General features: G+C 44.5%; 1 protein-coding gene across 6 annotated transcripts in view; it reads right to left on the bottom strand.

The window, feature by feature from the left end:
- The window catches only part of PARP8 (poly(ADP-ribose) polymerase family member 8), a 409395-nt gene that overhangs the window by 220694 nt on the left and 175252 nt on the right, over positions 1-13449 (bottom strand). For all 6 annotated transcript variants that reach the window (XM_040339250.1, XM_040339246.1, XM_040339237.1 and 3 more), the window contains exon 3: positions 11315-11352. In XM_040339250.1, the coding sequence (XP_040195184.1) occupies positions 11315-11352 (38 nt within the window). The remainder of the gene's footprint in view (positions 1-11314; positions 11353-13449) is intronic.

Here is a 13449-nt window from a genome sequence, read left to right as displayed (position 1 = left end):
AAAAAAAAAAATGTCCCTGGATTTCATTTTAAAAATCCGGTCACTTTAATATAGCAGCTATTTTGTGCCCTTTTCCTTCTTGAGCTCCTCAAGGGAACACAACAGTCATTTATTTTGGGTGTGCTAATGCACCGTGTTCCCCGTTCTTAAGGATGTATATCAGGTATTTATTTTGAGCCTACTTACTGCCCTTTTCCTCCTCTACCTCCTCAAGGGAGAAGAGCAGACAGTTTGTTTTTTCCAATTTGCTGCTTATATTCCCTTTTTCTCCTGCTTCTCCTCAAGGGCACAGAGTGCTGCTTTTGCACCCCTTTCCTGCTAATCCTGCCATTTTCCCACCAACTTGCTATGAGGAGTTGGCATACATTTTTTGCCCGCTAGCCCAGGGCTAGACCACAGACCTTTGCAGTGCTGCTGCAGAAGCGGAAGAAAAAAAAATCCCCAAATCACCCCCATGTTCAGTGTTGTCATACCAGCTTTACCTAACATCATGTTTTGTGTCAGGTACTCAGGCTATATGCCAACTGCCATTACTTTGCACAGAAAGCCATGAGGCAGAGGACTATGGGGAGGAGGGTTGGGGTGCTGGCGGTGAGGAGGAAGGGAGATCTTCTGCCACCGTCCAAGAGGGTACCCCAAATGCTCCACTCTTGGAGATGCTGCAAAAAAAACCTTCGCTTTTACCGATGGATCCTCAAAACTAGAGGTATAGTTGCAGAGGGAAAACCTACAGCCTTAAGCTGCCCACCCTTCCACAACATGGGGAAAAGGGAAGACGGCAGCCAGCAAATTAGGTCACACAGGCACTGTTGAGGTACTAGCAGTGAGGAGAAGTAAATTTTTTTGGGGAGGCTTAAGATGGATGTCCCCCTCTATCATAAAAGGGAAAAACCTGGGTGATCTACTGCCAGCATCCAAAATTGGGCAAATATGATGCAATCTGAGGATTTTGAGCAAAGAAACTCCCCTGCATTTTCTAATGGTGGCTGGATCCCCCACACTTTAGGCAATGTTGCAGGGAGAAAACAGGCAGGTACAGGAAGCCCACCCTTCCACAAGGTAGCTTTGATAGTCACCACATGTAGGCAGGTGTAGTATACTTTCTCCACTCTAGGTGGTGCTCATGTGCTACGGAAGTACAGCTGAAGAGGAAGTCAAGGGGAACCTGGCTCCTCTTTGGCTTCCAGGGTCACTGGGGAAGCTATCTGGTTGGATGCTGCAGCCCCATGTGACTCTCACAGCCATCTTTGGTCAGACAGAGCCTATTTAAGGCCCTGGGTCCCAGGTTTGGTGCGTTTTGGTGAGTGGGTAGAGTGGGGACAAGTACCCTGCCTGGTAGGGGCAGAACTAGTGGCAGGGAAAGGTTCCTGACAAGGAGTGAAAGCATAGGGCTCACAACCTCTTTGGAAATATTCCCGCTTAAGCACGAGATGGCCAGGCCGCATTCTGCCTCTCCTAACATGTGCAGTCAGTTCAGCTAAAACCTGCTCCCTACAGGCTGCTGGAACCATACGTGTTCCCAGTTGGGCTGTCCTCCCACTAGGTTTATTGTTAAAGGGTCACTAAAGGAATTTTTTTTAAGCTAAATAGCTTCCTTTACCTTACTGCAGTACTGGTTTCATGTCCTCATTGTTCGTTTTTGCTTTGAAGTAGCTGTAATTCTGCTGTGATCTCCACACTTCCTGGTTGCCTGTTTCCTTATAACCATCGTCCGCGGACCGTTTTCATCGGATATGTCCGCTGGCAGATTTTGGTCTGATGGTTGTACACACCATCAGACCAAATTTCCTGCGGACAGCGAACGCGGTGACGTGGCCGCGCCGTCGCCGCGACGATGACGCAGTGACATGCGCGACCCTGGAAGGTCAATGCTTCCACGCATGCGTCGAATCACTTTGACGCATGCGAGGGCTTTCGGCCGAGCGGACATGTCCGGTGAGTCGTACAGACGACCGAACATGTCCGACGGACAGGCTTCCAGCGGACATGTTTCTTAGCATGCTAAGAAACATTTGTCCCCTGGAAACCTGTCCGATCCACCGGAAAATTGTCCGGTCAGCCGTACAGACGACCGAACATGTCCGCGGAAACTGGTCCGACGGACCAGTTTCAGGAGACATGTTCGGTCGTGTGTACGAGGCCTCACATGTTCCCAAAGGTGAACTCATCCTTTAAGTGTGCCACAGATAGATTGATTCTCGGCCACTTCAGCAGGAACCTGTTGAGATTTGATCCACCTATGGGCAGGCTGGTTGTACTGAAGTCGCTCCATCGATCATCTTCAGCACAACCAGCCTGTCTGATTTTTTGCATGCATATTCTGCTGGTGGCTATAGCCAGGGAAGGCTCCCCTCCAGCAGAACACGATAGCTCTGCAGGACTGACTGTAGGAATTAAGCGTTTTTTTCTTAACTGCAACACATGGTTGCAGGAATAAAAATCACATCATCTATGGCTTGCCTTAGACTGGTTTAAAAGAATAGGCATGGCAAAAAAACTATGGGCCAGATTCGCAAAAGAGATACGATGGCGTATCTCCTGATACGCCGTTGTATCTCTGTTTTAGGGGCGTTCTAACTATGCGACTGATTCATAGAATCAGTTACGCATAGCTAGCCCTAAGATCCCACAGGTGTAATTGAATTACACCGTCGGATCCTAGGATGCAATACTTCGGCCGCCGCTGGGGGGAGTTTGCGTCGTAAACCAGCATCGGGTATGCAAATTAGCAGTTACAGCGATCCACGAAGGTTTTTCCCGTCGTTACGTCGTCGCAAGTTTTAGATACCCGTCGCAAAGATAGGGCTGCTTTAACATGGTGTAAAATTACTCCACCATGTTAAAGTAAGCCCGTCTTTCCCGCGTCGCTTTTGAATTTTTTTTTTTCCCGGCGTAAGTACGTTACGCACGTCGCGATTCTCAACACGTCGGCGCGTCGTAATTTCGCGCAAAGCACGTCGGAAAACTTGCGACCGGAGCATGTGCAGTACGTCCGGCGCGGGAGCGCACCTAATTTAAATGGTACCTGCCCCATTTAAATTGGACCGCCTTGCGCCGGACGTGTTTACAATACACCGCCGCAAGTTTCCAGGTAAGTGCTTTGTGGATCGGGCACTAAGACTGAAAACTTGCGGCGGTGTAATGTAAACGGGTTACATTACGCTGCGCCGCAGTTACGAGAATCTGGCCCAATACCCCTTGTCACATACGGCAGTTTTGAATGGCGGCATACCATAACCATGTGTGATATTCTCATTCAATAACCGTGTTTGGCTGTCAAAAAAACAAACAAAACATGCCTTCTGGAGGAGGCAACTTTCCCTTCTGAATGCCACACCTGTGCTGCAGGTGTCAATGAACCACAAATCTATACATAAAATACCTTTAAAAATGTGACAGAAATCTAAAAAGAAAGATTTATTTTTTGGTAAAAAAATAACCTCAAACAGTGGTGGCCCATCCACTAGGGGCGCCACTCCCCTAATCCATGCATTTAGCCCATAATCTACATGCGGGGCGCCGGACGCATGGAGTCCAATGTTTTTCTTTTTTTTTTAGATGCATGTGATTAGAGCTAGAGGCCCTAATAGGCTTCAAAAAAGGGTGGGCTCTGGGCGCAGAGCACTGTGCCCTGAGCCCACCCAGTTGTGTGACAATAGTAAATTATTATTCACTATTGTCTTCCGGCTGCTCCTCCCGACCAATCAGGAAGCGGGTCGACCCGAGTGGAGAAGCTATTGTATTGGTCACCAAGGGAAGGAGGAGGGATGCCTCTGAGAAAAAAAGCCACCACCATGGAGAAGGAGGAGATGCAACAAGGAGCCGAAGCTGCTATATGGGGTAAGTAGGGGGCTGGTGGAGGGACGGACGAGCGACCTATGGACCAATAGATGGACCGACAAGGGGGGGGCGTGGGGGTTGTCTTGTTTTCCGCCCCCAACAAAATATACAGCACCAGCCGTCACTGACCTCAAAGTGTGTATTGTTTCCTTTAACCACTTAAGGACCCCTTCACGCCGATATACATCGGCAGAAGGGCACAGCTGGGCACAAGCACATACAGGTACGTCGCCTTTAAGAGCCCAGCTGTGGGTCATGCGCATGCCGCCGGTGTCCCGCGATAGGGTCACAGAGCTGAAGAATGTGGAGAGGTAAGTGTAAACAAACCTTTCCCCGTTCTTCCTAGTGTGAGTGTCACTGATCGTCTGCTCCCTGTCATAGGGAACGACGATCAGTGATGTCACACGCCAAGCCACGCCCCCACACAATAGTAATCACTCCCTAGGAAACACTTAACCCCTTCAGTGCCCCCTACAGGTTAACCCCTTCACTGCCAGTGTCATTTTCACAGTAATCAGTGCATTTTTATAGCACAGATCACTGTAAAAATGACAATGGCCCCAAAATAGTGTCAAAAGTGTCCGATGTGTCCGCCATAATGTCGCAGTCACGATAAAAAATCGCTGATTGCCGCCATTACTAGAAGAAAAAACATATTTATAAAAATGCCATAAAACTATCCACTATATTGAAGACGTTATAACTTTTGCGCAAACCAATCAATAAACACTTATTGCGATTTTTTTTACCAAAAATATGTAGAATACGTATCGGCCTAAACTGAGGAAAAAATGTTTTTTTTTTAGATATTTTTGGGGGATATTTATTACAGCAAAAAGTAAAAAATATAGATTTTTTTTTCAAAATTGTTGCTCTATTTTTGTTTATAGCGCAAAAAATAAAAACCGCAAGGTGATCAAATACCACCAAAAGAAAGCTCTATTTGTGGGGGAAAAAAAGGACGTCAACTTTGTTTGGGAGCCACGTCGCACGACCGCGCAATTGTCAGTTAAAGCGACGCAGTGCCGAATCTCAAAAAAAAGGCCTGGTCCTTTAGCTGCATAATGGTCCGGGGCTTAAGTGGTTAAAGTTCTGAACCCTAGAATAAACATGTAATATATTGTAACTTTAGAAAACGAATGCAGCCACCACATTTCAGGACTGGGAAACTTCAAAATGATACTGTTTTTGAGGTCTAAATACCTTGAAGACCAATTATGAAGAAACACTTTTATTTAGAATGACAAGTGCATTCAGCAATCTGTCTCTGCTTTGTCAGCCTCTTATTTATCTATATACTAACTACTGTATTCCTGGAAGTCATCTATTGATTAGGCTTTCTTTCCAGTTTATGAATGCGATACACAGAGCTCAATAGTTTATACATTACGGGAAACATTTATCAACTTTGCGGCAAAGCAAAGCAGTGCAAAATGGGAGCAGCAATGCATCTTTCAGACAGATTTGCTATAAGATTGCAGTTTGATTCATACATTTTGCCTTTTCTGTTTAAATGTAGCCCTGAGATAAAATATCCCCTGCCCCTGGCCACTTTGCACAAACATTGCGGCAAGTCACATGATAAATCTGCTGCAAACCTACGCAAAACTGTTTTCTGACCGACACTGCAGATGCAGAAATCAAAAACACACAAAAATCTGAAAAGTCAGAAATCCTTTTCTAAAGCGCTGCGCAAACTGTTGGCGCTATATAAATCCTGTATAATAATAATAATAATAAAGGAGAGGCAGGCTGGTTTGCACTAAACATGACCATGATTCTTTTGTTACCTTATGTGATAAATCCCCTCTTACATATTGTATTGTCTCTCTCTCTCTCTTTCTTTTTTCTGCAGTATCTAACTATATATAGTGCTTCACTTGAAGAGATACTGTTTTGTTATTTAAATACAATTTTCTTCTGTATCTTCTCTAAAGCTTGCATCGGCACCATTTTTTTAATATAAAACACGTAGACAGCCAAGATAGAGGTCTAAGGCGCTCCAAGGTAGTGCAGTTTGATGAGGTTGCATTCTTCTTAAAGCCACCAGTGTTAGTTTTGATGCCAAATTTCGATTTCGATTTAGTTTTAGTCATATAGCTAGATTCAGGTAGAGTTAGGTCGGCGTATCAGTAGATACGCCGACCTAACTCGGAATCTGCGCCAACCTAAGTTTAAGTGTATTCTCAAACAGAGATACATACTTGCGCCGTCCTATCTTAGGGTGCAATATTTAGGCTGGCCGCTCCATTGCGGTCGGCGTAGAATATGTAAATCACTAGATACTAGATACTAGAACGTACGCCAGGCCGACGCAGTACAGATACGCCGTTTACGTAACGCTTTATCAGGCCTAAAGTTATTCCATCAAATAGTTGGAATAGTAATGTTAAAGTATGGCCGCCGTTCCCGCTTCGAAATTCGAAAATTTTACGTTGTTTGCGTAAGTCGTCCATGAATAGGGATTTACGTCATTTACGTCCACGTAAAATCAATAGGCCCGTGTGGGGTACGTTGCCGCAATGCACACTGGGAAATGTAGGCGGACGGCGCATGCGCCGTTCCAAAAACGCGTCAATCATGTCAGGTCAAAGAAAATTATCATAAAACACGCCCCTTCAGCCTATTTTGAATTAGGCCCGCTTGCGCCCGCCGCATTTACGCTACGCTGCTGTAAGTTAGGAGGCAAGTACTTTGAGAATACAGTACTTGCCTCTCTGACTTAAGGCGGCGTAGCGTAAATACGATACGCTACGCCGCCTTAAAGTTGCGGCGCTCTCTGTGAATCTACCTAATAGTCTTTTGGCTACAATGCCATTTTAATTAAAACATCTGAATTGTTTTAGTTTTAGTTGTATTTTAGTCTAATAAAATCTGCAGTACATTTTAGTCAACAAAAATCTGCAGTACATTTTAGTCAACAAAAATCTGCAGTACATTTTAGTCTAAAATCGAATGGGTTTAGTTAAATTGTAGTTTATTATTTAAGCATTCACTAGAATTTTCAATCTTATAATAGTTGGCCAAAATCCCTCCACAGCGATGGGAAAGACTCATTGCCAGTTATCGCAAATGCTTGATTGCAGTTGTTGCCGCCAAGACTGGCACAACCAGTTATTAGGTTTAGGGGGCAATTACCATACTTTTTCACATAGGGCCAGGCAGGTTTGGATAACTTTTTACCCTTAATAAATGAAATCATCATTTACAAACTGCTTTTGTATTTACTCGGGTTATCTTTGTGTAAGAATAACATTTGTTTGATAAACTGAAGTGTGGCAAATATGAAAAAAAAAATAATCTCAGGAAAGGGGCAAATACTTTTTCACAGCACTGCATATGGCACCACATCCCAAATTATAATTCAGAACACAAGAAAAAGGAAGAGACAAGGGATTTTGTAGGGGTGCCCAAAGCCTTAGGACTCGAACATCAGCTGTTTGTTTGTTTGTGGATGTTCGCCCGTTGTGGAGTGCCCCATAATACACTGCTAGATCGTAGTGCATTGACGGCTGCTGACTGGCAAAAGCATGCACCTGACCTGCATGCTTTGGCCAATCACAGTGCAATGTGCAGTGAGAAGGATGATTGGCCAAAAACAGGTTGCCTTTGGCAAATCATGGCTCACAGGCTCTTGACTGGTTTGCTCCCCAAAGCACCTTGCCCCCATGTTGTATGCAGGGGAATATCCAGAGGTCCCAACGCATTTCGCAGTGTGACACTTCATCAGGAGATCCTGGGGTAATACACAATAAAGTACATCTAATAATAGTGCTATACCTTAACCATAAATGGCCAGTATAGTGCTGGAGGGCCTTTTCTCCTCAGGTCATGGCTGTGACATAGTTTTAAGGGTAACCTTCTTCTTTCTCCCTCTCTTTTTTGTTTCTGGGGACATTACACTATGCGTGGGGATGCAGAACCTCCTATTAATGAAGAACCTTTGGTTTCTTCATTACCTGCTGTACAATTTACAACTGTATATATGGACCCTGATATAGATCCATAACAAGAAGTCTACCCTGTCAGCAGGGGATAATAATGATTGTTGTCTAGGGGGTACTAGTGTCACACACTCTGCTACTTGTTTTTATTGGATTGGATTCTAACCCTTGTATCCAATACAATTTTCATATTTTGATAATAGTGTTGTTGTGAGTCCTTGTTCTTGAGATTTTGAGCGCCTAAAAAAACCATAGGGCCAGATTCACGAACAATTACGGCGGCGTAACGTATCCCCTTTACGTTACTCCGCCGCAAGTTTTCGTCGTAAGTGCTTGATTCACAAAGCACTTGTGTGTAAACTTGCGGCGGCGTAGCATAAACCCGTCCGGTGTAAGCCCGCCTAATTCAAATGGGGCGTGTACCATTTATATTTGGCACGTTCCCGCGCCAAACGTTCTGCGCATGCTCCGTTAGGAAATTACGGCGCCCCGACTTTTTTTTTGAACGGCGACGTGCGTTACGTCCTTTCGTATTCCCGGACGTCTTACGCAAAAAAAAATATGTGAAATTCGACGAGGGAACGACGGCCATACTTTAACATGGCTGGTCTAAATCTAAGCCATGAAATAGCAGGCTTAAGTTTGCGACGGGAAAAACCGACTAGCGACGACGTAAGAGAATGTGACGAATGCGCGTACCTTCGTGGATCGCCGTAAACAGCTAATTTGCATACCCGACGTGGAAAACGACGCATACTCCACCCAGCGGTCGCCGAAGTATTGCATCCTAAGATCCGAAGGCGTACGAAGCCGTACGCCTGTCGGATCTTAGCCAAAAGCCGTCGTATCTTTGTTTGTGAATTACAAATAAAGATACGACGCGGCAAATTTGAAAGTACGCCGGAGTATCAGCAGATACTCCGGCGTACTTTTTCTGTGAATCTGACCCATAGTCTCTTCCTCTTTCCTGTGTTCTGAAATACATTGACTGCAATGGGACATTCATCCATCTGTGCTGTTTAGCGTGGATGAAGGAATCTGCTAAAAACTTTTTTTGTTCAACCCATAGGCTGAATTTAAAAAATCACCCATTACTTTCAAGGGAGACACCTCTTATGTCGCGTACACATGATCGGAATTTCCAACAAGAAATGTTCGATGTGAGCTTTTGGTTGGAAATTTCGACCGTGTGTAGGCCCCATCAAAAAATTTCTGTCGGAATTTCCGACAGCAAAAATTTGAGAGCTGGTTCTCAAATTTTCAGACGAGAAAAGTTCTTGTCGCATGCTCGGAATCATTGAACTTAATTTTTGTACGTCACCGCGTTCTTGACGTTCGGAATTTCCGACAACATTTGTGTGACCGTGGGTATGCAACACAAGTATGAGCCAACATTCCGTCGAAAAAAAAATCTACGGTTTTGTTGTCGGAAATTCCGATCGTGTGTATACGGCATTAGACTGCCTATGACTCCAAGCTTCTCCCTGCCCATCAATCACCTTCAAGGTAGATGACTCCCTGTCCACCCACCACCTTTAGCGGAACATGACTTAGGCCCCGTACACACGACCGAGTTTCTCGGCAGAATTCAGCCAGAAACTCGATCGGAGCTGAATTCTGCCGAGAAACCCGGGCGGGTGTACACTTTTGGCCGAGGAAACCGACGAGGATCTCGGTGAGGAAATAGAGAACATGTTCTCTATTTCCTCGTTGTTCAATGGGAAATTTTGGCTCGCCGAGATCCTCGGCGGCTTCACAAGGAACTCAACGAGCAAAACGATGTGTTTTGCCCGTCGAGTTCCTCGGACGTGTGTACGAGGCCTTAGGCTTAGATTCTAATGCTGCGTACACACCATAGGTTAGTCTGATGAAAACGGTCTGATGGACCGTTTTCATCAGACCAAACCAATCGTGTGTGGGCCCCATCGGTTATTTATCCATAGGTTAACAAAATAGGAACTTGTTTTAAAATTATCTGATGGATAAAAAACCTATAGAAAAAAACGATCGTCTGTGGGTACGTCCATCGGTTAAAAATCCACGCATGCTCAGAATCAAGTCGACGCATGCTTGGAAGCATTGAACTGTATTTTTTTCAGCACGTCGTTGTGTTTTACGTCACCGCGTTCTGACACTATCGGTTTTTTAACTGATGGTGTGTAGGCACGACTGATCATCAGTCAGCTTCATCGGATAACTGATGGAAAAATCCATCAGACCATTTTCATCAGACTTACCGATCGTGTGTACAGGGCATAAGGGGTTTATTTTTAAAGAGTGTTAGACAAATTTGACAAGCATTTTCTTAGCCCTCACAAACTCTGACCATATTTTGCTTAATTCCAACAAACATATACTGTAGGTGCTTCTACCTCCCGCTGTATCCCACATCTGTACCACCGGTGCCCATGCTGAGGAAGCTGAAGCTTCGCCCACAGTGCAATCTCTGAAAACATGTTTACAGAGATTACACTGTGGTGCCAACTTTCTTTGATATTTTGCTTAATACAGTTATGTCATATGATTGGCAGCCCCATCTTATAGCCATAATGTGGTATTTTATTCTGATTGAGGTATTTCAGGAAAAATGCTGCATTGTGGCCACTAGAGGGAGGTGATGATCATAGGAAATCAACACAGCAAGCAAAGCATTCTCAGAATTTGTGATGACTGGGCAAATCAAATGCTTGTGACATTAGTCCTTCTATTTTTTCATAAATAGACCCCAAGTGTTTCCCTGCCCACCCACCACATTAATCCCCCAGCCCCTGCTTCCCTTTAACACGCTCTGTACACCCGGGGGGTCTGGAAGGATTGGTAATCATGTCACCACTGTGATTGGCTATCCCAGTGGTCACGAAATGGAGAGCTGGTCCCACTTGCCACTGATCAATTGTGGGGACCAAGAGCTGTCTTTGACAGCGTCAAAAGCGTGCTCTTAGCAAAGAAACATCTATATGTATAGCATTAATAAAAGACAACTCCCTTAGCTAAGTCTAAAGCCTCGTACACACAATCCGATTGTTGGCAGGGGATTGTCTGACAGACCGTTGGCCTAAAATCCAACCTTTAGTACGCTTCTTCAGACAATTGCAACTTTCGCCCAACAAATGTTGGATGGCAGGCTAGTAAATATTCGGCGGACAACATATTTTCGTATCTGACACACAAAAGTCCAAAGTACAAACACGAAAGCTCGGAATCAATGCTCACCAAACACAACATTAGCAGAAGGTGCCCAAAGGGTGGCACTCAAGAGCTGAAATTCCACGTAGTATGTCACTACATTTGTGTTTGTTGGCCGACAATTGTGTGCCATTAGTATGCAAGACAAAATCCAGGCACAAAAGTCTGACGTTCAGTTGGCCAAAATCGGATCACGTGTACGAGGCTTTGGAAGCATCTTCCCTGAAGTTGGTCACTGAGTGAAGTACAATGGGACACTGCATGAAGCCTTTATGTCATTTTTTTGATCCATCTGAAAGCACAAAACAATTGCTTCATCTTAAATGAAATAAAGTCTACTATACCTGGATAATCCTCAGAGACATGTACCGAATATGCAACACTGCAAAACAAAAGAGAAACCAGAATATTACTATAAATCATATATGTGATGATTTTATATTTATAATTTACATGTATAAAATATATACTACAAACCATGAAAATATTTTTACATTACATTACTTGTTACATTATTGACCGCCGGATGATTTTAGAAGAGTCATTTCCATAAATTTAACAAGAAATGTAGGCCATAAAAGGAATAATGTACACAATTTTCTTGCATTAAAGATATTATTAGGAAATACTCTGAAGATCTATGACTTAGTAGAAGCCATCAGAATGTGCTCCTGTGATTTCTCTGCTAGACGTTATGCCTCCCAGATTTCTGAGATGGGAAAAGGGGACATATTTCAAAGCATCCCAACCATAAAGGGCTGGACCACTTTTGCTAAAAACAAAGGGCCAGATTCACGAATAATTGCGGCCGTGTAACGTAACCCGTTTACGTTACACCGCTGCAAGTTTTCAGTGTAAGTGCCTGATCCTCAAAGCACTTACCTGGAAACTTGCGGCGGTGTAACGTAAAGTCGTCCGGGGCAAGCCCGCCCAATTCAAATGGGGCGGGCACCATTTAAATTAGGCGCGCTCCCGCGCCGGACGTTCTGCATATTCTCCGTTCGCAATTTTCCCGACATGCTTTGCGTGAACTTACGGCGGGCCGACGTGTTTGTGAATCGCGACGTGCGTAACGTACTTACGCCGGGAAAAAAATTCAAAAGCGACGCGGGAACGACGCCATACTTTAACATGGTGGAGTAATTTTACACCATGTTAATAGCACACCTAACTTTGCGACGGGAAAAAAAGACTTGCGCCGACGTAACGACGGGAAAAACCTTCGTGGATCGCCGTAAATCCTCATTTGCATACCCGACGCTGGAATATGACGCAAACTCCCTCCAGCGGCGGCCAAGGTATTGCATCCTAAGATCCGACAGTGTAAGTCAATTACACCTGTCAGATCTTAGGGCTATCTATGCGTAACTGATTCTATGAATCAGCCGCATAGATATGACATGAGATACGACGGTGTATCAGGAGATACGCCGTCGTATCTGTTCTGTGAATCTGGCCCAAAGCCCCCAAAAAAAAGGAATTTCAAAAGCCCAACCCAAATGTTTGCTGGAAAAATGAACAAAATGGGGTTGATTTACTAAAACTGTAGAGTACAAAATCTGTTGCAGCTGTTCATGGTAACCAATCAGCTTCTAACTTTAGTTTGTTCAATTTAGCTTTGACAAAAAACCTTGAAGCTTATTGGTTTCTGTGCAAAGCTGCGCCAGCTTTTTCACTCTCAAGTTTTAGTAAATCAACCCCAAACTGTCATTTTTTGTTGTCATAAGAACTGATGGAGTTCTATATACTGTATGTGTACAGAATGCCCCCTAAGAGGTCATTTCATGCTCATGTGGTCAGTTCACAGCAGAGCTGATCCTACCTTGAGGACAGATTATGTGACTACAATCAGGCCCTCCCACTTATCATGCAGTAAGATGGACGCAACTGGTGTGAATTTCCTCATGTGCAGCAATAGATAGAAGATCATTTTTGTAATGCACAGTACCTTGTTTCCCCGGAAAATAAGACCTAGCGTTATTTTCCAGGAGAGCTGCAATATAAGCCCTACTCCAAAAAATAAGCCCTAGTTTAAAATGCTTATAAAATCCTATAATCCACTATATTACAGTAGAATATAATGTACAATGTGTGTGCTTCTGTAATATAATTGCGGGGAAGAGAGCTCCGGCAGGTCATAGAAGCGCAGAGAGGCGCTATAATAAAGGTATTTGGCACAATTATATTACAGAAACACACACATTGTACATTATATAATACTGTAATAGAGTGGATTATAGGATTTTACAAGCATTTTAACTCAGTTGACACTGGGGATTCCTGACAGGCAGGTAGAGAGGGGGGGGCAGCCCTGAGCCCACAGACACACACACTCTACGATCGGGCGGGCGACTGTCCCGGTGACCCGCTCAGTTTTCCGCCCTGTTCCCCTGGCAGCGCTGGCGCCATAAGGCAAGTGCCCATGTTGCCTTGCGCTAGCGCCAGCCCTGGTCAGGGTGCCAATGCTGATATGTTGACA

Source organism: Rana temporaria, chromosome 1 (assembly GCF_905171775.1).
Source record: "Rana temporaria chromosome 1, aRanTem1.1, whole genome shotgun sequence".
In the NCBI taxonomy this organism is placed as follows: Eukaryota; Metazoa; Chordata; class Amphibia; order Anura; family Ranidae; genus Rana; species Rana temporaria.
This window is presented reverse-complemented; position numbering and strand designations above follow the sequence as displayed.